This window comes from Dromaius novaehollandiae, chromosome 8, assembly GCF_036370855.1.
Source record: "Dromaius novaehollandiae isolate bDroNov1 chromosome 8, bDroNov1.hap1, whole genome shotgun sequence".
Classification (NCBI taxonomy): domain Eukaryota; kingdom Metazoa; phylum Chordata; class Aves; order Casuariiformes; family Dromaiidae; genus Dromaius; species Dromaius novaehollandiae.
In genome coordinates, this window is record NC_088105.1 from 237595 (window position 1) to 257528 (window position 19934).

Here is a 19934-nt window from a genome sequence, read left to right on the forward strand (position 1 = left end):
GTAGCCAGCCTCTCTAATGCCTTGGTCATTCTCTCCAGGACTCTCCTGCTCACAGCTTCCGCATCCATGGCATTGGCCCAGCCTTGGGGAGAAGATCTGCCGGATGTTTCCAGAGCAGGCAGCTTGGTTTGACTTGTAGCTCCTGCTCTTTTACCTGCAGAGGCCTCTGGGCCTCCCTGTGCCTGCCTAGCTGCCTTGGCTGGGAGCGGTGCTAAGCCGGGCAGATGTGGTGTCTCTGCTCCCGCATGAGTCCTGCCAGGCAGTGTCTCCCCGTGCCTCAAAGGAGCCTTCTTGAGAAGGCCGGTGGAGGCATGCAGAGCTTGCACTGTGACATCCCTGCTAGTGTCCTCCACCATCTGCAACTCAAACCCACAAGAAAGGCCAAGTTACTGCCATCGTTCCCCCCGCTGCCCTGCATCCTTCCATCACAGAAACTTCCTGCGGCCCCTGATGCCCTCGATGACGGCAGCGCTCTCCCACACAGGCGGCTGCTGCCCTGCTCCCAAAGGCTGGGTGGGGAGAAGGGTCCTCACCATGGGGCAAGAGATGGGCAAAGGCAGCTCCCTGGGACGCCCCAAGGCATGTGCTTGCAGGCTGCCATGCAGAGCAGCCAGTCAGCCTGCCGGGGGGCGGAGACCGCCTGGTCTCGGCCAGCACTTCCCGCCTGCTTCTCAGCAGCTGCAGGGAGTCAGCCAGAGGCTTTGCCACCTTCTCTGCTCAGCTCTGTACCTTTGTGATGCCGTGTTCCGAGGCTCGTGAGCTCTGTGGGCTGGGCAGCGAAGGCAGCCTGTCCCTTTGGTGGGACGGAGCCGGGGTCTGGCTGTGCTGCATTGCTGCGTGCAGCTCCTGCTGGCCCACCTGTGGGGAGAAGGAGACACGTGATGGGGGTGGTTGCATTGCTGTGAGCATCTCCCTGTGGCCCAGGTGCGGGGAGAAAGAGGGGCAGGATGCAGGCAGTTGTGCTTGCACATGAGGCCACTGAAGGGTGGAAAACTCCGGGTCTGTTTGTAAGGCAAGAACAAGGCTGGCCACAGCCAGGCTGAGCTCAGCCCAGAGCTGCTCTCTGCCCTGGGTGGAGGTTACTGCGGCCGTGTGGCCTTGGAGCATCCGTGTGCCCCAGTCTGCCCTGGGGGCCAGGAATTAATAATACCCTTTGCTACTGGAGTACCTCAGAGCTGGCTGTCCCACCCCCAGCTCGCCCACCCCACACCCTCGCTCTCTCCATGCAGGTCCCATCCCTGCTGCCTGCCCCTGCCTCCAGCCCCATCACTCACCTCGCTCCTGCGCTCCCGCGCTCCTGGAAGGCCATCCGCGGGCTGGGAGCAGGCGCTTGCCTGCCGCTCCTTGTCCATCTCCAGGATGCTCTCCTGGGGACCTGACACTCTGGCAGCTGATCGAGCTGCTCTCCTCAGAGTGGGGACCCCGGGGGCTCTGGCCGCAGCAGGGACATGGTCACCACGGGGACCGCCCCCTCACAGTGGCCTTGAGGGCACGATGCCGCCCCATCACAAAGCCCTGGCGGTCGCCATGGGGACCCCCATGACCATCTCCTGGCAGTCCCCCGTGGAGACACCACCTCCCCTGCCGCCCCCCCATCACAGTGCCTTGCTGTGCCCGTGGCGATCCCCATCTTTGCCTCCAGCCCTGCGGGCCCAGTTTCTGAGCCCAGCTGGGAGTGGGTTTCTGGGGAGTAGGAAGACTCTTCCTCTGCCCAGCTCGGGGCTCCTCTGTGCCTTGCCCAGGCAGCTGCTCTCCTTGGCTGCTTGGATCTCCAGGCACTCACAGTCCCCAGGGAGGTCCCCACAGACCTGCTGGCCAGGCTCACCATGGGCGGGCCAGGTCTTGCAGGACACCTCAGCAGAGGCCCTCGCGGCTGGCCTGGGTGGCTGACAGTGCTGTTGGGAGAGCCCTGGGATGCCAAGGTGTGCCCGGGGGTGGGGCAGGCCTGGGGAGTCTCAGGGGGCAGCCGCTGGGGGCGGAAGGGCAGCTGGGGTTGCAGCAGAGCCGTGTGTCAGGCCCTGGGATGGCCAGCGAGGCCGTGCAGAGCCAGGATGGCCATGCCTCAGTCTCAGTTTGGCCCTGCACAGAGGCCAGGGAAGTGCTGCTGCGCAGAACAGCATAACAGATGAGTTGAGACTGCTGTGGCTGTTGCTGTGGTGGTGCCTGGGCCGGAAAGCGGCCTGGCTAGAAACAGCCTGTGGCTGCAGGGCACCGTGAGAGGCAGCTCCCAGCAGTGGGTGGGGGTAGGACCCTTTTGGAGGAAGCTCCCAGCACAAAGGGGCAGGGCACTCGGGGACGGTCACAGCGGTGGTGGGTACCCAAGGTAGGTAGGAGATCCTGGGGACAAGCGGAGCTGGAGGCAGCAGCGTGACCCGGCAGCACGGCCGGCCCCGCACCCCAGCTGTGTTAGCAGAGGGCAGCCAGCAGGGCGAGGGAAGGCATTGCTCCCCTTGGCTCGGCCTGGGAGAGACCGTGTGTGGGAATAGGGTCCAGTTTGGGCTACCCAGCCCCAGACAGACACAGACACACAAAGCCCTGGCGGTTGCCATGGTCGGCAGTAGCTGAGGAGAAAGTCTAAAGCTGGGAGGAAGAAAAAGGTATTCTGTATTTCCAGATAATACTTAAATATCAAGTAGAAAGGCTAAGCTACCATTGTTTAGAAGAGAATACCAATGAATCAAGCAGCAAAACATTTGAAGGTTTTTCTTTGCTTATTTGCAGTACTTTTAACCTTCTTGAAAGAGAAGAATTTAAAGTTCTATTTCCTCATGCTGTGAACTGAGTTTTGCTGATAGAGAATATATACAGCTAACTAGTAAATCTACAGACATTGCACCCATAAAGGGAAATGCCTGGTCTTTCAAGCAAACAATTGCAATTGACTTCCAACAGACAAACCTCTCCAGCTTATAAAGTAATCAGGTTCTCAGGTATGTAAAAAAAATCATAGATGACAAAACTCCCAAACCACCTTTTTAAACCAGGACATGTTTTGAGTATACTTTCCGCTTATCACACAAGACACTAAGCCTTTAACTATGGCAAGCAATCCCCTATACTTTGAATCTATGTATATTCTGGATTTCATCTGTTCTTAAGAAATTACTTTTTACTGCTACTGTAAAAGCTCAATAATGGCAGAAGCTTTTCAAGCACACAAATGTATTGATGTCTCAGTTTACCTAAAGATAAATCCAACAGAACCCATGTCCTGGGTTTAAGAAAGGCAAAGAAACCCCATCGCTGCCTCCATTTATAAATTTTCTGTTGGGGGGGGTTCTTTCTGAATAGCCTACTGTAAAGCAGAGGGGCAGTAGAATTTTACATTAAAATATTTAGAGTTTACGCCTAACCCCTTCAAAGAAATCCAATTGCTTTTAAAGAGTCAAGTCTAAAAATCCAATTGCAGAGAGCCCCCTTAGAGCCACCAGTGCCAGTAAGTTACATACTATGCTAATGGATTAAATATTGCCACTGTTTAGAATCTGCATAGGAGCAGGGAGGAGAACACTTCACAGTCAGGCAGCTGCTCTGCCTCTTCAGCAGATTCCTCCCTCCCCTCTTCTCTAATCACACTCACCTTCTGACAGCTCTGTTAGGGCTGTGCTTCCTACACCTCGCAAAATGTTCCTCATCATCATCAGAGGAGGAGGATGGGGAATCACTGCTGTAGACTTCATGTTTCCATCCACAAGCATTTCAAAGGCAGTAACAAAGACAAGACTAGGTCACACTAAATCACATCAAAAATCAAGTGAAGCCTCCTCCAGAATGTGCTGTGAGAGCTAAGAAGTTTCCAGCCCATTATCTGTATTCCTCGTGCATCTGATTTCAAACTGCATTACACATTTCTCCTTGTGAGAGCAAAATTCAGTCTTTGCTGGGAAGGTGAAATGTTTAACTAGTTTACAATCAAAATTCAGCTACAAGTTGTTCAAATCTGTAATCAGACACACAGAGCACCCAGTTTCACTGAGCATTAAGTATCCACTCTGTAAAACATAAGCCCTTTGCACGTATTGAATCATCGCTCTTCCAAAACTGAGGCCCCCTCTTCTTTCCTAAACTGACTGCTCTAAAGAATGTCAAAGTGTTCTTATCAAGCAATAGATAGCTTTCTCCAAGCTCCAAGTGCTTACAGCATCCAAAACAACCTTTCTCACCACAATCGCCATTAACACTTCTTTATGGAATTTTTCTTGTTTAAGAGTACTTCTACAGAGAAATAATCCAAGAGGAAATTAGTATTGCCATCTGAGTGATTAGAAAAGCACCCGGTACTTATATGCACCTTGACTTTGGCACACAGTATGCCAGAGCCTTGCAAAGTAACTGTATTTGTGAATCTATTCCCCCTGATTTCCTCTGAACTTCATGTTCACAGATGTGACCAAAACAGCAGGACAGATCAAGAAGGGCGCTCCTGAGAGAGCTTCAATTAATTATGATGCATGCAGGAAGATAATTATGAGGCACACATAATTATGAGGCACACCTCCTTTGGCTTGAAGCTTTTTATACATTTTTATTCTCCTTGTTCAAGTCTTGCACAGGCTGCGGAACATGGGCGAGGTACTGCCTTCACGAGCTATTGCATAATTACATCTCTTCCTCAAGGCATGATGAGCTCAACTACTGCAACATCCTCTTCCGTCCTGAAATACAGCCTTACCCCACTCAGATCCATTCAGAAAGTGGCTCTAAAGATCATATGCTGAACTTATTCCCTTAATCACAAAGAGCATTCTCCTGAAAGCCGTCAAGTTTCTTCCCTCACAGCAAGCAAAGTTGCTAGAGCCTTTCACGAATTACCCTCATTCCCACATTATTTCCCACTGAGTGCCCAGAGGAGAGCTCTGAATTCCAGGCCGGCACTGACAGCAGCACCTACTGACTAACTCCTCAGTACAAAAATGCAGCAGCACACGAATTTCTGCTCTAAACCAAGGCTCAGTAAATGTGGAGGTTGCTGCAAATTCTTATCCAGATACAAAATGGAGCGTATCAGCTAATCAACTACTAATCCACCAGTAGAATCATGAAAAAAGCAATAGTTCCTCAGCAGCCACAGAACTGTTCATACTGTCACTTGAGAGATATCATACAAAATAGCGTGAGCAAATCTGGTCTTATTTGAAAAAAGGGAACTGAGATTCAAACAAAAAGTGACAAAGGCAAGCTATGAAGATGCTCCAAAAACAAAGTGCCAATCATTCAAAAGCACACTAGGAGAATGTAATTTGACATAGCAAAACTAAGACAGAGGAAATATGATTGTTACATATAATAGAAGTTGCTCTAGGGACAGAGAACCAGTTACGCCCACAAGTAATGCTGGTACAAGAACAAATACTCATAAACTTGCCCCCAGTTGTGGTGGTCTGATTCACGGACTCCGATGTGCTGGATCAGAATCAACTTTATTCAAGCAAGCAAGCCCTATATATAAGCTCTAGCCCAGATTGGTACTTTCCCACAGTGATTTACGGTACTTTCTCTTCTCCTTGCAAGCGCCACGTTATACCTTCCCAAAGGTCATGTTCCTATCATCACTCCCTCATTCTGTGCGGTTACTCCCTGTGTTCCCATACTGCTATCTATTCAGCCCATGGCCTTCGGCTCCTTATTTCTATCTTGTCCGATCCCTCGCTGTCTGCCCCTACACCCAATAAATGCAGTTCCCTAAAAAGGAAATCCTGGAAGTGACTCTCAATGAAAGGAATATATTGCAGAGGAGCTTAAGTCAATTTATAAAAATGATTCTGCGATCCTTTTGCCTATAACAGGCAACTAAACTACAGCACCCAGGAGATTCTTTGGGAGGTGAGCAGATGTCAAGGAAAAACAGGAATCCAAATCTCAGCCACAGGGACAAGCACAGGACACTAAGCAGTGCCTTTTAGCCTGTAGGCTAACCACGCTGCCCAGGCAAACAGCATTCTTTTGTGCATGTGGAACAAGAAGATTCAGGAGCTGAGGAGTAAAATCACAAAAGCTTAACAGCTTAGTTGTGCCTAGGCAATGGAAGGCATCACACAGTCTTCTTGCATATTTCAACCCCAGCCATTATTTCTGATAAGTTTTAAAGTGAAAAAACAAGCCCTGAAGCAGCTGTTTGTAAGCAGAGTATCTATACAAAAATCACAAAAAGGCAATTCAGAGAATGCAGCATAAAGCGTATATACTGACTACTCACCATTATTCACATTTTCTGAGGAAGAAGAGCATCATCCGCTGGCTTGCAATACTGCTTCTGCGGGACTGACAGAAAGCTGCACACACAAGAGCAAAGAAAACCAAGTGTCAAAAGAGGTTGGACACAATGCATACAAGCAGCAGGACATCTCAGTGTGGACTTCACATAACGACAGAGTCAAAATAACACTTAGCCAGGTTCTTCAAAACTAAAAGAAAATTAGTTCAAATGTTTGCTTTGTACAGAGCAGTTTAAGAACAAGTGCTTGAGACTCTGCAATCACACACTGCACTGAGGTTCATTTTCCCTCCCCCAAATACAGTGGAAAATCCACTTTTGTAGGAGAAAAAGAGAAATTCTAAAGATCACAGTCAGACATGAGAAAGGAATTATGGCAGACGTTAACAGCACTTGAACTGCTCTGCAGGACAGCAGGAAGCCCTTTGCAGCTAACAGCCTCCCCCAGACCCAGCGGCTCTCTGTTCCTAACTGGGGTGCAAACCGCGGGCGTTGCTCCATGGCGGCACACGTCGGACAGGCCACCCCGCGGCGGCCCCACGCTGCAGCTCCCCCAGGAGACAGCGCCAGCCTGGGCTGCCCGAGGGCCGCGTCGGGAAGGAGGCCGCAGGCAGAACCGCAGGAACGTCAGGACTCCTCGGGGCAGGCTGCGGTCCCTCTGCCCCCGTGTCCGGACTCGCCCCGCGCACGAACCGCATTTCGATGCGCCTCAGCCTGGAGCAGCAGCTCGTCAGCGCTCGAGGGGCCTCTCACCCCGCAGCCGCCACTAAGATGGCGCCGTCCCGCCCAGGGGAGGGGTCGCCACCGGGTCATGTGGCCACAGCATTGCCATGGCAACACCCCCGGTGCGGCCCTGCTGTTGGCCGGCAAGAGGAGGTGGGCGGGTCTGGGTGGGACTGACAGCTCTATCAACCAATCAGAGTCCAGCATGCAGGGTCCTCGGGGAGGGGAGGAAGGGGTGGGGCCTGACCTGGGGGAGAGAAGAGGAGGGAGGAAAGGAGAGGAGGAAGCGGGCGGGTGCATCTGGGTCGGGGTTGGGGACGGGTGGGGGGGGCTGTGGGTGTGTTCAGATGCCGGCGGGTGCCCTCCCGCTGGGGCGGGGCAGTGGTGCTGGCGATGGGGCTGCTTCCTGCCGGAGCTGCAGCAGGTCAAACCCTGAACTAGGAGAAGGGTTGTTGTCCTGGGTGTGCAGAGCGTTTGCTGACTGCCGAGTTGTGGGAAGGCCTCTCACCCTGATGGCACAGGAGGCCCTGCTGTCCTCAGCTCCGCGATCGCTGCTCCCATGCAATGCTCCCATTAGAAAATGGTGCCAAGAATTCCGGGCTGTTCTCCACTTCCTAAGTGTCATAGGCTGGGTGTAGGTAATACATGGGCAAAGCTGATCTTTTGGGGGGTAGTAACTGGTACGTCATGGGTGTTTTGCTGCACTCTGAGCATTGCGAAGCCACGAGGTGACTCAGGGAGGCTGTTGAGGAGCTGGCTCAGCCCTGGGGGAGGGCAGGGGGAGCTGCAGGCGGCAGCAGGCACGTGGTGAGGGTGTGGGTAGTGAGGTCACCACTGTGTGTGAGAGCTATGCCAGGAAATCACCGGTGTCACATGAATTCTTTGTGAGTAGCTGATAGGCCTGGAGGAGGCACGTGGCTCGGCTGTTGATTGTGAGGTCACTTCTGACTGCTGAACTGATTGGATAGCAGCAGCCTGTGGCTGGTGACGGTGACTGTGAGGTCACTTCTACCTGAGCGGTTGACAGGGCAGCAGCAGGTACATGGCTGGGATATATGTTTTTGAGATCAGTTCTGCCCGTGCAGCTGCTAGGTCAGCATTTTTCTTGTGGCTGGGGAACTTACAGTGAGGTAACTTTTTTCTCAGAGGCTTCTAGGCCAGTAACAAGCCCACGGCTGTGAAGTGACTGTGAGGTCATCTCTTTCTGAGTCCCTGGTAGGCCAGCAGCAAGCGCATGGCTGGGAATCGACTTTGAGGTCACTCCTGTCCCAGCAGCATACAGGCCTGCAGCATTAGTAATCTCTGATTTCCAGGGTCTGTGTGCTGTAGAAATTACCCCTGTCCATCAGCAGGGAGCTTGTGAGATTTTCCTGCAAAGTCTGTACTGGATCTCTGTTCTTCATGTGTACACCTGCTTTAATATCACCTTTGGGACTGTAGCATGTGAGAGGTCACAGATTCTCTGTCCAGGTATGTTCTGATTGGAGAATGGGTGCAAAGGCTCTTGGAGGAGGCAGAGGTAATGTCACCCCCAAGGAAAGGCATGAGAAAAATGTCCACAGAGGCCTCTTTTTTGGCAGGAAAATAGGCACAAGAGAGAGAAGAGATTTGGCCAGGTGAAGCCCCTTGGGACCGCTTCATCTGCTTCCTTGAGGTGGGAACTGAACGTGAGCAGGGCTGAAAATGGATGTTCCAAGAAAGTCCATTTTTAAAGCCTTTAGGGGATTAAAAGCAGCTTCCAGGGATGGAGAGTTGGCCTTGCTGTGTTTTTGGGCTTTTGGGGTGCTCTGCCTGCTGCCATGTCTAGTCGTGGCCCCTCTGTGTCCCTGATGCACCATGCTGAGGCAGCAGTGACCTCAGAATCAAGATCCAAGCCATGTGCCTGCTCCTGGCCTATGAGGTACTCAGGCAGCAGTGACCTCACAATCAACACACAAGCCAAGTGCCTGCTGCTAGCCTATCAGGGGCTCTGGGAGAAGTGACCTCAGAATCAAAATCAAGCCCTGCGTCTGCTGCTGGCCTGTGAGGTGTTCAGGGAGCAGTGACCTGGCAGTCGGCATTCAAGCCGTGTGCCTGCTGCTGGCCTATCAGTTACTCCAGCAGGAATGACCCCAAAAGCACGTGTCCCACCCATGTGCCTGTTGGGGACCAAAACAGAATGGCACTGTGTAAGACAGCAGAGAATCTCTAAGACAGAAAGTGATGATGTGGTAACTATGATCTGTGGCCAGAATGTGTGCATGTGAGTTGCCAGTGATCATGATGTGCCTTCCTCCCTGTGTACCAGCAGCCATGATGAGCCTTCTTCCCTGTGTACCAGCAGTCACGGTGTGCCTTCCTGCCTATGTGTCAGCAGCTACGGTGGGCCTGTCCTGCTGGCCTGCCTGCCTGCCAGGGATCAGGAGATGTCTTCCTACCTATCACAAGATGCCACAATGCTTAGGAGATACTTGGAGGAGTGGCTGGGCTTGATTGCTATATAACCAGCCATTGTGTTTTCAATAAAGGATCTTTGCACTACCCTACCTCAGGTCCATGTCGTCATATGCCACGTGTGCCTACTGTTGACCTCTCAGGCACTTAGGCATCAGTCATCTCACAGTCAGTATCCAAGCCCTGTGCCTGCTGGGAAGGGAAGGGAAGGTAAATAAGTTAAATGCAAAGTGCTCCTGAGAGGATAAGGACAACATCCCAGCAAGGGCAACATAATAGAGTATTGTGAAAAAAGAGAGCCACAATAATATTTGAAGAGCCTAATACAATGCTCAAGCATTTCTCAATAGAAAACCACTGAGTAAGTAGAAAAGTAAAATACATAACCATATGTGAAAGTCTAATGGCATTGAAATGTATGAAAGTGTGCACTAGCAGCATGGTGGGATGCTGTGAGATGCCGTATCGCTTGTGTGAAACTGCAATGAAATGTGTGTGCTGTTCTGCATAAATGGTGATGTGCGATGGACAGGAGTTAGAGAGATGGAGAGGTGCTGGGTGCCAGTGGCCCTGGGCTGCAGTAGTGCTGTGAGCTGCGAGCACTGTGCCCCTGCAGCACAGGAGACATCCGTCCCCCTGCTCAGCTCTGAGCATGGGGGCTTGGGAGTGTTTTGGTCACCTGCAGAGAAAAATCCCCCTCTAGGACCTGTGCCCAGCACCTGTGTCTGCAAAGGCAGCAGGAGCAGCCCCTGCGGCCCCATCCCTGGGAGCAGGTTTGGGGCTGGAGCAGGCACAGTAGCTATGCACAGTGACACTGCTTGGGGAACCAGGCCCAGAGAGAAACCACCGTCTTCCTGGCTCGGGCGCTGCTGCAGGGAGAGCGCGGCGCAGGCTGCCGAGGTCACGTGGGCTGTGGTTTGTGCACCTGCAGGCGAGGCTTTGATCTCCCGCTCAGCCCCGGCGAGGGAATAACGGGCTCTTGGGTGAACACCAGGGGGGTGGGGGGGTCTGAGTGCCTGGGCTGCCCTGTCTGCTGTCAGAGCAGTGACATGCCCCAGCTCCCTGCTCCTGACCAAGGCACCCACTGCGGGGCGGGCCAGGAAGGCACTGACAAGCCCGCGCTCACGGGATGTGGCTCTGGCCATGGCAAAGAGGGCTTTCACCGCTGCTGCTCCCGGCACAGCAGGGCTGTAGCGGGGTCAGGGGCTGTTTCTGTTTCCTTCCCCTCTTGACACAGCCCGTCCCAGGGGCAATCCCAGCTCCACGGTTCCCATGGTGTGGGGACAGCTGGACACTCACACCTTGGGCACGTGGGCAAACACAGCGTACGAGATGCCCAAAGCTCCCTGTCCCCACAGTGGGATATGAGGGGCGACAGACCCATTTTCCCCCCATGGTCTGCCCTGTCCCACTGGGATGGGCCCCGTGACGATGCCCCAGAGCAGCGACCGTGACATCCGCAGTGGAGCCGTGCCTCATATATGGTCATGAACGGTGCTGGAGAAGTTCATTGGAGGGCTGGGCTGTGTCAGACGGGAGATGACGCCTGATAATGTCTAAAAAGGTGCCTGCTGCTTCGATTGGCTCCTCCTGCAGCTGGGCCAGCACCTGCAGAGATATATTAGCCTCCCATCTTTGTTGTCCTGCGCGAGTCCCCAGGAGCTGTGTCAGGGAGTGGGGTGCAGCAGGGCAGTGCCGTCAGGGCAGGAGGCTGCGGATGGAGGCAGAGGGCCTCCTCATCCCTCGGGTGCTGTGGCTGCTCCTCTGGGTGCAGCTCTGCAGGGGTAAGTGCCTGCTTCCTTGTCCCACAGCCCTGGGGCCACTGGGCACCAGCAGGGTCATGGGGATCCCTCTGGAAAAGGGGTTTCATCCCACAAAGCAGTGAGACAAGGGTCAGAAGGTGCTCAAGTCCATCGACCCTGTGCCGCTCTGGGTGGGAGCAGGGCGTTTGTGCTTCCAGGGCTCCTGTGCTTATGGCAGTCAGTGCCTGGGTGTGCTTCTAGACACCTCGTCCTTGGGCACCCTTTGGGGACCCCCTGTGCCCCCAGTGCTGTGCCCCGGAGCTGGCGGTGGGTCAGCTGGTGACTGCAGAGCTCAGCAATCCCCAGGGCACAGCCAACCCCCCGGGTACCCAGGAGGGTTTCTGTGCTGCTCGCTGCCCCGTTTCAGGGTGAGCCTGGCCCAAGCAGGGGCAGTTTGTGCCCCGCAGAGAGAAGGGCACCAGGGCATCTGCGTCCACAGCCCGGAAGAGAGGTGTCCTTCCTGGGGGCCCTGGCCAGGGGCAGGGGCTGGGCTCATCCCCACGGGCGAGGAGGGGATGTGGGTTGGGAGGGATCGTGGGGATCATCTCGGTGCGGAAAGCCCTGTGGGATGTGGGTGGGTTTGGGTGGTGCCCAGGGCAGGTGGTGGGCAGGGGGCTGGGATCCTGGGGGGGGGGGGGAGCAGCAGTGTGTGGGGAGGCCTGGGGGTTCAGGGCTGCTCGTGGGGCACCAGGCTGGGGAGGAGCGGGTGCCCTGTGCAGAGCCTGGCAAGGTGTCCGGGTGGGCATGGGCAGGGTGCAGGGGGCTGATGGGGTGCGAGGAGGTGCCGAGGGCTCTGGGGTGGGAATGGCCCAGCAGGGCCGGAGCTGGGCATCCCCCAGCACAGCCCAGTGCAGCCTGTGGGGAGAGGAGGGACCCAGCACTGCCGCAGGACAGCGCGGAGGGGAGAGGGCTCACACCCCGGTGCCTGGGACTCGGCCCCAGGCAGGGGACCGCGCACAGCCACAGCGCTGGGGCTCGGTGCTCCCCTAACCTGCCCCGTGTCTGTGTTTGAAGGTGCTGCGGAGGTGAGGCTGGAGGCTGGAGGCAGGCGCTGTGCTGGGAGAGTGGAGGTGAAACACCAGGACCAGTGGGGGACGGTGTGTGGCGGTGGCTGGGACATGGAAGATGCTGCTGTAGTTTGTAAGCAGCTGGGCTGTGGATCTGCTCTCCAAGCCCTTCAGTATGGATATTTTGGGCCAGGATCTGGGCCGATTTGGCTGAGCTTTCTTAACTGTCAAGGCACCGAGACTGCCCTGTCTGAGTGCAGTCATGATGGTTGGGGTGAAGTTTATGACTGCATTCATGCTGAGGACGCTGCAGTGGTTTGTTCAGGTAAGGAGTCAGGCAGTGCCTCACCTTTGGGGTCGGGCCTGGGATCAGAGCACTAACCGGGCTGTGCCCTGAAGGAGAAATGCGTGGGTACCAGCGCAGGCCCTGACGTGGCTGCTCTCGCTGCCGAGCTGGGACTGTTGCTGCTGCTGTCCCTGGGGAAAGCCCGGGTGAGCCCATCCCCGGGTGCACAGACCCCGTGAGGGTCCTGGGGGCTCAACCCAGGTGGTGCCTCATGCTGGGAGATGAATCCCCCACGCTGCCCCGTGGGGTCTCTTGGTCTCCATCGATCTCCTCCCATTCTGCCAGGACCTGGCTGGCAGTGCTGGGGGTTCCTGTGCCCTAGACCCCAGGGATGACTTGCTCAGCACCCCTTGGCCAGGATAGGGCATGAGATGGCTGGGGCCCCTTGGCTCATTCCCCTCAAATGCAAGTCCCTCAGCTGAGCCAAAGGGGCTTTTCAGAGGGGAGAAGAGCAGGGCCTGGGCAGAGGAGCAGGGCAGCAGGCAACACCTCGCACCCCGTGCCCAGGGCCACCCTGCGAGGACCAGCCCCATGTGGGCTCGAGGCTTGGTGGCTGCGGGGCCGCTGGCTGCTCCCTCCCGTGTCACTGCACGCTCAGGCCAGCCCTGCAGGTCCCCGGGGCTGTCACCGCCCCGTGGGGAACACAGCCCGTCCAGGCAGCACTGTCCAGCCGCTCCTGCCGGCCCCGGCTCCCCACACTGCCCCGTGCCACAGGGCTTTGCCAGCACTCGCTGACCCTCGTCTGCGCCTGCTTTTGCAGTGTGTGACGGTGTCAGCCCAGGCTGCACACGGGTCTCCTGCTCCTCTGCCCGGTCGCTGGCCTGCGACGTGCTGTGGCCCTGCCTGGGGACACCCCTCCCCGGGCACACGTCGGAGGGGGCAGCTGGCCCAGGCACCGACCCGGTTACAGCTGCACCACTTCTGTGCCTGGGACGTGTCTCCCCTCACAGACACCCCAGGACACCCCTGGGAACAGGGCGCATTTTGGGCTGCTCTGAGGCAGCTCCTCAGCCTGGCCCTGAGCCCTGAGCTCTGCAGGGGCTGAGCAGGCTGCAGCAGCCGTGAGCGCCTGGGCAGCTTCTCCTGGTCCAGGTGCTGCAGTGCTGGGGCCTGCGCTGGGCAGTGCCGGGCCTCTGGGGCAGCAGCATTTCCCTGAGCAGTGCCTGTGGCTGTGGGTCCAGGACAGACACAAGCCCTGGGGTGCTATGTGGGTGTGAGAGGAGGTGCAGGGGGCCCTGGAGGGTTTGTGTCATCAAAACCCACTGACAGCTGCTGCCAGGATGTTCACAGGGCATTTTGGATGTGGCTGCCATGGAAATTGTGTGGGATGCAGGTGTGTAACTGCTGGAAGCCCCCGGGAACTCCCCATCGTTGGTGTTTTTTCCAGGATTTGTCCAGCTGGTTGGAGGAGACAGCCCCTGCTCAGGACGTGTGGAGATCAGAGATGGAGACCAGTGGAGAACAGTCTGTGACTCACACTTCGGTCTCAAAGCTGCCGATGTTATCTGCAGGGAGCTGCAGTGTGGCACAGCCCTGTCCGTCCCCGGGGGAGCTCACTTTGGAGAGGGGGTCGGGCCCACCTGGGACGGAGAGCTGCAGTGTGTGGGGAATGAATCCCTCCTCTCCTCCTGCCCCAGGAAGTCCCTCAGCAACCAGACCTGCACCCACGCGAACGATGCTGGTGTCACCTGCACACGTGAGCATTTGGGGAGGAGGTGTGAAATGCCTCCCACGAGCTGTGTGCCGTGGGGCAGGGGAGCAGGGAAGTGACCGTGCTGAGCATGGTGTGAGCACAGGAGGGCTGGAGTCATTGTAATCTTAAAATGCTGTGGAAGGAGCAGGAAGGGCTGCTATGCCTTTGGTGTCGCCTTCAACACCTGAGGGTGCAAGAGCACAAAGCCATCCTCACTTTTCCTCCTCTTTCCCCAGAGTACACAGGATTCAGGCTGGTGAATGGCAGCACGGTGTGTTCGGGGCGGGTGGAGATCCAGGTGCTGGGAACCTGGGGAAGCCTCTGTGACTCTCGCTGGGACGTCGCCGATGCCCACGTTCTCTGTCATCAACTCAACTGTGGATTTGCTGAGTCCGTTCCTGGAGGAGGGCATTTTGGGAGAGGAACCGGCCCTGTCTGGAGAGACAGCTTCCACTGCAATGGGACTGAATCCCATTTGGGACAGTGCCCTGTGACTGCCCTGGGGGCCTCGCCATGCTCACATGACAACGATGCTGGTGTTTTTTGCTCAGGTGAGTGCAGGGAAAATGCAGGATTAACTGAACTTGCCCCTTGTGTGTCACATGGCAACCCGAAGCTGGGGAACCCATGGCAATGACAAACTGAATTTCTTCCTGGAGAAACTGTGGTTCCCCATGGAGGGACTGAAAGGGCTTTGTCTGTTCAGGCAGACCTCTTTGCCTTGTGAGAAATGAGGAGTGAGCACGGAGGAGACATCTCTGCCTCCCCAGGGCAGCTGGTTCAGGCCCCAGGGGCCACCACCAGGCCTGGGCTCCTCTGCTCCCCTCCTGCAGCTCAGGCTCAGGACAGGGCTGTGGGACACAGCTCCACTCACTGCAGCTGTGAAGGACCCTCTGCTCCCTCCTGCATCACACAGCCCCATCTCAGACTGCAGAGAGCCCCGCAGACCCTGATCCCACCACCGGCAGGGGCTGCCGTGGGTTCGCCTAGCAGGAGCAATCCCTGGGGCTGAGCTGCAGAGTGGGGCTGGGATTTGCCCTTGCTTCTTGTCAGTATGAACCCAAACTCGTCCTGTTTTATCAGAAAGGCCCTTGGCCGTCTGCTTCCTGCCAAGGACACCAGCTCCCAGGCACCGATCCATAGGGATGCAAAGGGGGAGAGACGTGTGGGTTCTCCCCTGGCTGTCTCAGCAGGGGCCAGTCCCAGAGCAGAGAGGGGAGCAAGGCTTGGGCTCGTCCTGTCCATCACCCAGGCCTTGCACAGGCCCCTGCTTCCTCCTGCTGGAGCTGCTCCAGATTCATCATTAAGGACATATCTGGTGTCTCTGGGATTTGCGCTGACCTCCCACACTTTCCCATCTCTGTCCCTTCCTGAGAAACAGCAACATTTGTACTCAGCAAGGTTTAGTGAGTGGAGAAAAAGAAATCCCTGGGAAAACTCCCATCCTTGAGCTCCTTACTGTGAGCTGGATACAGCTGGGTGAGCCCCAGGGTGTCCGAGGACATCAGAAATGGGAGACACACGGGAGGGTGCAGGGCTGTGCAGTGTCACAGAGGGTCCAGGGCATTTCCCTCTCTCCGGGCAGGACCCTCTGAATCCCTGCGGCTGGTGGACGGAGGGAGCCGGTGTGACGGGCGAGTGGAGATGTCCCTGCACGGGGTGTGGGGCAGAGTCCTGGATGACCAGTGGGACATGGACGATGCCAGCGTGGTGTGCCGGCAGCTCCAGTGCGGAGAGGCAGAGCGAGCCTACAACCCGCCGAAGCCTGAGCGAGGGACGGGCCCTGTGGGGCTGAGAAGGGTCCGGTGTGCAGGGGAGGAGACTCGCCTGGCCCTCTGCAACACCTCCCTGCTGGAGGCAGCGCCGGCAGGAATTGCTGAGGACGTGGGGGTGGTTTGCTCGGGTGAGTCGCTCTGACGGTCCCCGACGTGCTGTGCTCCCCAGGGCTGCGAACCTCTGACAGCCGGGGTTTCTCCTGTCTGCAGGGAGCCGGCGGGTCCGGCTGGTGAACGGGACAAGGCGCTGTGCTGGGAGAGTGGAGATCTACTACCGGGGCACCTGGGGGACCGTCTGCGATGACTCCTGGGACCTGTCTGACGCCACCGTGGTTTGCCACCAGCTGGGCTGTGGGGTGGCTGTGGAGGCGGCCGGCTCTGCTCGTTATGGGGAAGGCTCCGGGCAGATCTGGCTGGACGACGTGAACTGCTCCGGGGGTGAAGCTGCTCTCTGGGACTGCCCTGCCGGGGCCTGGGGGCAGCACAACTGCAGGCACAAAGAGGACGCAGGAGTCGTCTGCTCAGGTCTGTGCAGGGAGCGGTGGTGGGAGCCTGGTGCCCGGGGAGGTAGGGACGAGGGAAGAGCAGGGCATGGTGAGACTGTCCCTGGCTGCCCCGAGCCCCCTTCCTGCCCCCGACCTGGGGACACTCGTGCACACTCCCCATCAGACTGTTACAGGGAGAGCACAGCTGTCTCCAGGGGTTAGAGGGGAGGGCACTGCTGCATCCCAGGGACTTCTCTACTCCCTTGGTGAAACAGTGACTTGCTGGCAGTGTCCTCTTCCTGTCTGAGCCCAGGGGTGCCCAGGAGGGTCCCTGCTTCTTGGAGTAACTCTCCTCGCCCTTGGCTACTGCAGGGGGGATTGTCAGGGATGGCTGCAGTTTCTCTCTCCTCACCCCAGGACTAGCTTGATCCCCCCAACTTTGTGCCTTTCCTTCCAGAGTTTGTGGCCCTGAGGCTGGAGAACAGCGACGGCTGCTCTGGGCGCCTGCGGGTTTTCTACAACGGGACGTGGGGGAGTGTTTGCTCCAACTCGATGACTCCTGACACCGTGTCTCTGGTGTGCAAAGAGCTGGGCTGTGGAGATGGAGGGTTCATTGAAACACATCTGGTGTATGGCAAGGTATCTGGCCCCGCATGGCTGGATTATGTTCAATGTGGGAAGATGAACAGCTCCTTTTGGCAGTGCCCTTCTGCTCCCTGGGACCCTCAGTCTTGTGATGACCAACGAGAAGAGACTCACATCACCTGCAATGGTAATGCTGGAGGCACCTGAGCACAAAGGTTCACAGCAGGTCTTGCTCCCTGTTCAGCAAGGTGCAATGCAGAGAAAGAGCTTGGAGTGGCTTTTACTTTCCATTTGAGACCATTCTGCTGTCAGTGACACAAACATGCCTTCAGCGCTTGGAGGGACACGTGTCCATCAGCAGTAGCTGTTCTGAGCTCCCTGCATAGCCCAAGGAGGGGCAGAGGCACCTCTAGGCAGTGTCTCCTCCATCTCCCCTTGGACACCTCTCCGAGCTGCCTGTTGCTCTCTGTCGCCCATAGACAGGCCCAGACAACCTCCTTTTAGCTTGGGAAGTCCATGCAGAGCATCCCGCTCATGGCTGTGGTTTGCTGAGGGACTGGGAAGAGGGAGAGTGAAACCAGTCCTGGTGGCTGAGGGCTGTGCAGAAAACAGGCACTGCCCAGAGCACTTGTTGCACCAGAGCTCAGAAAAGCCTCCCCTCTGGGAACATCCTTCTGCTCCTCTGCTAACCAGGGATGCTTTGGGGGTGAGCAGCCAGGGGTAACCCTGGAGTGCAGCACTGCTGTACACTGCATTACTGGGGGCTTCAGCTGTGTGCATGACCAAGGAGGCACTGGGAGGTTCAAGCACAGGTCAGTCCTGCTCCCACCTGTGTGGCCCCCACGGAGCAGCCCCTTCACCACAGCATTTCCTTCTGCAGGGAGACGACCAGAAACGCCCCCAGCCCCGGTGGCCGAGTGCCCCAACTCTACAAGCTGCACAGGTAGCTGCTCCTCCGTGTCCCCTTCTTGCCTGGCTGGGCTCTCCCAGCTACCCCAGTGACAGGGGGTTTCTGCCTTTTCCAGAGACGGAGAAGATTCGTGCCGTGGGAGGAGAGGACGGGTGCTCGGGCAGAGTGGAGGTTTGGCGCCGCGGCTCCTGGGGGACGGTGTGCGACGACTCCTGGGACCTGAAGGACGCTGAGGTGGCGTGCAGGCAGCTGGGCTGCGGCCCCGCGGTGTCTGCCCTGGGGGAGGCTGCGTTTGGGGAGGGGACGGGTCCCATCTGGCTGGAGCAGGTGGAGTGCCGAGGGACGGAGCGGTCTCTCTGGGACTGCTGGGCCCAGCCCGGGGACAGCGGTGCCTGCCAGCACAAGGAAGATGCTGCCGTGAATTGCTCCGGTGAGTGGCAGTGCTTTGTCTCCTTGCTCCAGGACATGTTTCCCCAGCTGGGTCCTCACATGGCCCCAGAGCTCCTCAGAGCAGGGATGTCCCTGGGGAGGTCAGGTGTCTGGTGCCAGGTGGGGAGCAGCTGTTGTGGGGCTGGGTGTCCTCAGGCCTCTGCCTGTGGGATCCTGCAGCCCCCTGGGTGCATCCCCTGGGCTGCCTGTGCCGTCCTCCCCACGGCCCAGAGCAGAGGGCCCTGAGCCTGTCACAGGGACCCAGAGAAGGACAGTTCAGGTGGGACTTGTAAGGGACATCTGCGCGCGTGCGCACACACATACCCCTCTCTCTCTCTCCCTGCTCCACAGCTGCACCCAGGACGACAACGTCACCCCCCCGAGCAGGTAACCTCCCCTCCTCCCTGGGGCTGGGTCTCCCTGGGGCCAGGCTGTGGGCTGCAGCCCCAGGGAAGGGGCTCTGTGCTGGGGTGCAGAGCCCCAGAGAGGAGGCCCTGGGGTGGGAGCGGGTGGCTTTGGGGAGGGCTGTGATTCACCCAGCAGTGTGGGAGCTGCCCCGTGACCCACCCCTGTACCCCCATCCCTGCTGCCACATGTGGGGGTCAGGACTGGGGTGTCCCTGGGGCCCCCCTCCCCCAGGCCAGGGGCTGCCTCATCCATGTCCCTGCCCATGCAGATCCCACCCAGGGCCGTGCGAGGGACAGCGGGAGAGTCTCGGTGCCTGTCGTCATCTGCATCGTCCTGGGGGCCCTGCTCTTGCTGCTCCTGGCCCTCCTGGTGGGGCAAGTGCGAAGTGCCAGGGCTCAGCGCAGAGGTGGGTCCTTCCCCATCGGTCCCAGGGTGGGCGATGCCTCTTGGCAGCCCCGCGGGTGCTGTGGGGTGTCTGTGAGGGGCGCAGATGGAGCTGGGGTGGGGGTGCTGCCTCCTGCCCTATTCACTGCCCCTTCACTGTCTGTCTGTGGGACACCAGCAACCAGGGGTGGAGAGAGTGCAGATGCAGGAGGAGGTGGTGGTGGGTGAGGAGAGAAATGGCAGCGAGGGGCCGGGGGAGCCAGGAGCGGTGGGAGATGTCTGAGGATGCTGCTGGCCATGCTGTGGGCAGCGCTGGCGGGGATGCTGTGGGGCAGGAGTGGTGCCGGGAGGAGCACAGGGCAGGGGGTCTCTCAGTGCAGGTGTCCGGTCCCCAGGCTGCTCCCTCCGTCCATCCCTGCCCACCCGTGGCAGGGCAGGGCCGCGTTACGGACCCGTCTGGCAGAGAGTGGGGAGCTCTCCGGGGAGAGGAGCCACGGGAGCTGCTCCAGGGTCAGACCAGGGACTGAGTCGGGGCCAAAAGGGGCATTGAGCTGTCTCTGAAGGGACAGCGTGAGGGTGACATTGCCCCAGGCCATCTCCACAGGGACATTGCTGTCACTGGAGATGGGATAGTGGTACCTGGACAGAGCAGTGGGGCTGGGCGGTGGGGTCAGTGCTGGGCTGGCCCTGGGGAAGGGCTGGGTGACCACATCAGGCTCATTCTCCATGTCTCTGTGCTG

General features: G+C 57.6%; 1 protein-coding gene across 1 annotated transcript in view; it reads left to right on the forward strand.

Annotated features, from left to right (window-relative positions):
- The first annotated feature begins 1494 nt into the window (after nt 1–1494).
- LOC135329081 (scavenger receptor cysteine-rich domain-containing protein SCART1-like) overlaps nt 1495–19934 on the forward strand; it is a 38763-nt gene continuing 20323 nt past the window's right edge. The window contains exons 1-10 of the mRNA XM_064516388.1: nt 1495–1675; nt 13913–14221; nt 14455–14769; nt 15804–16121; nt 16204–16518; nt 16936–17250; nt 17944–18006; nt 18089–18413; nt 18764–18789; nt 19079–19216. Of these exons, the coding sequence (XP_064372458.1) occupies nt 1495–1675; nt 13913–14221; nt 14455–14769; nt 15804–16121; nt 16204–16518; nt 16936–17250; nt 17944–18006; nt 18089–18413; nt 18764–18789; nt 19079–19216 (2305 nt within the window). The remainder of the gene's footprint in view (nt 1676–13912; nt 14222–14454; nt 14770–15803; nt 16122–16203; nt 16519–16935; nt 17251–17943; nt 18007–18088; nt 18414–18763; nt 18790–19078; nt 19217–19934) is intronic.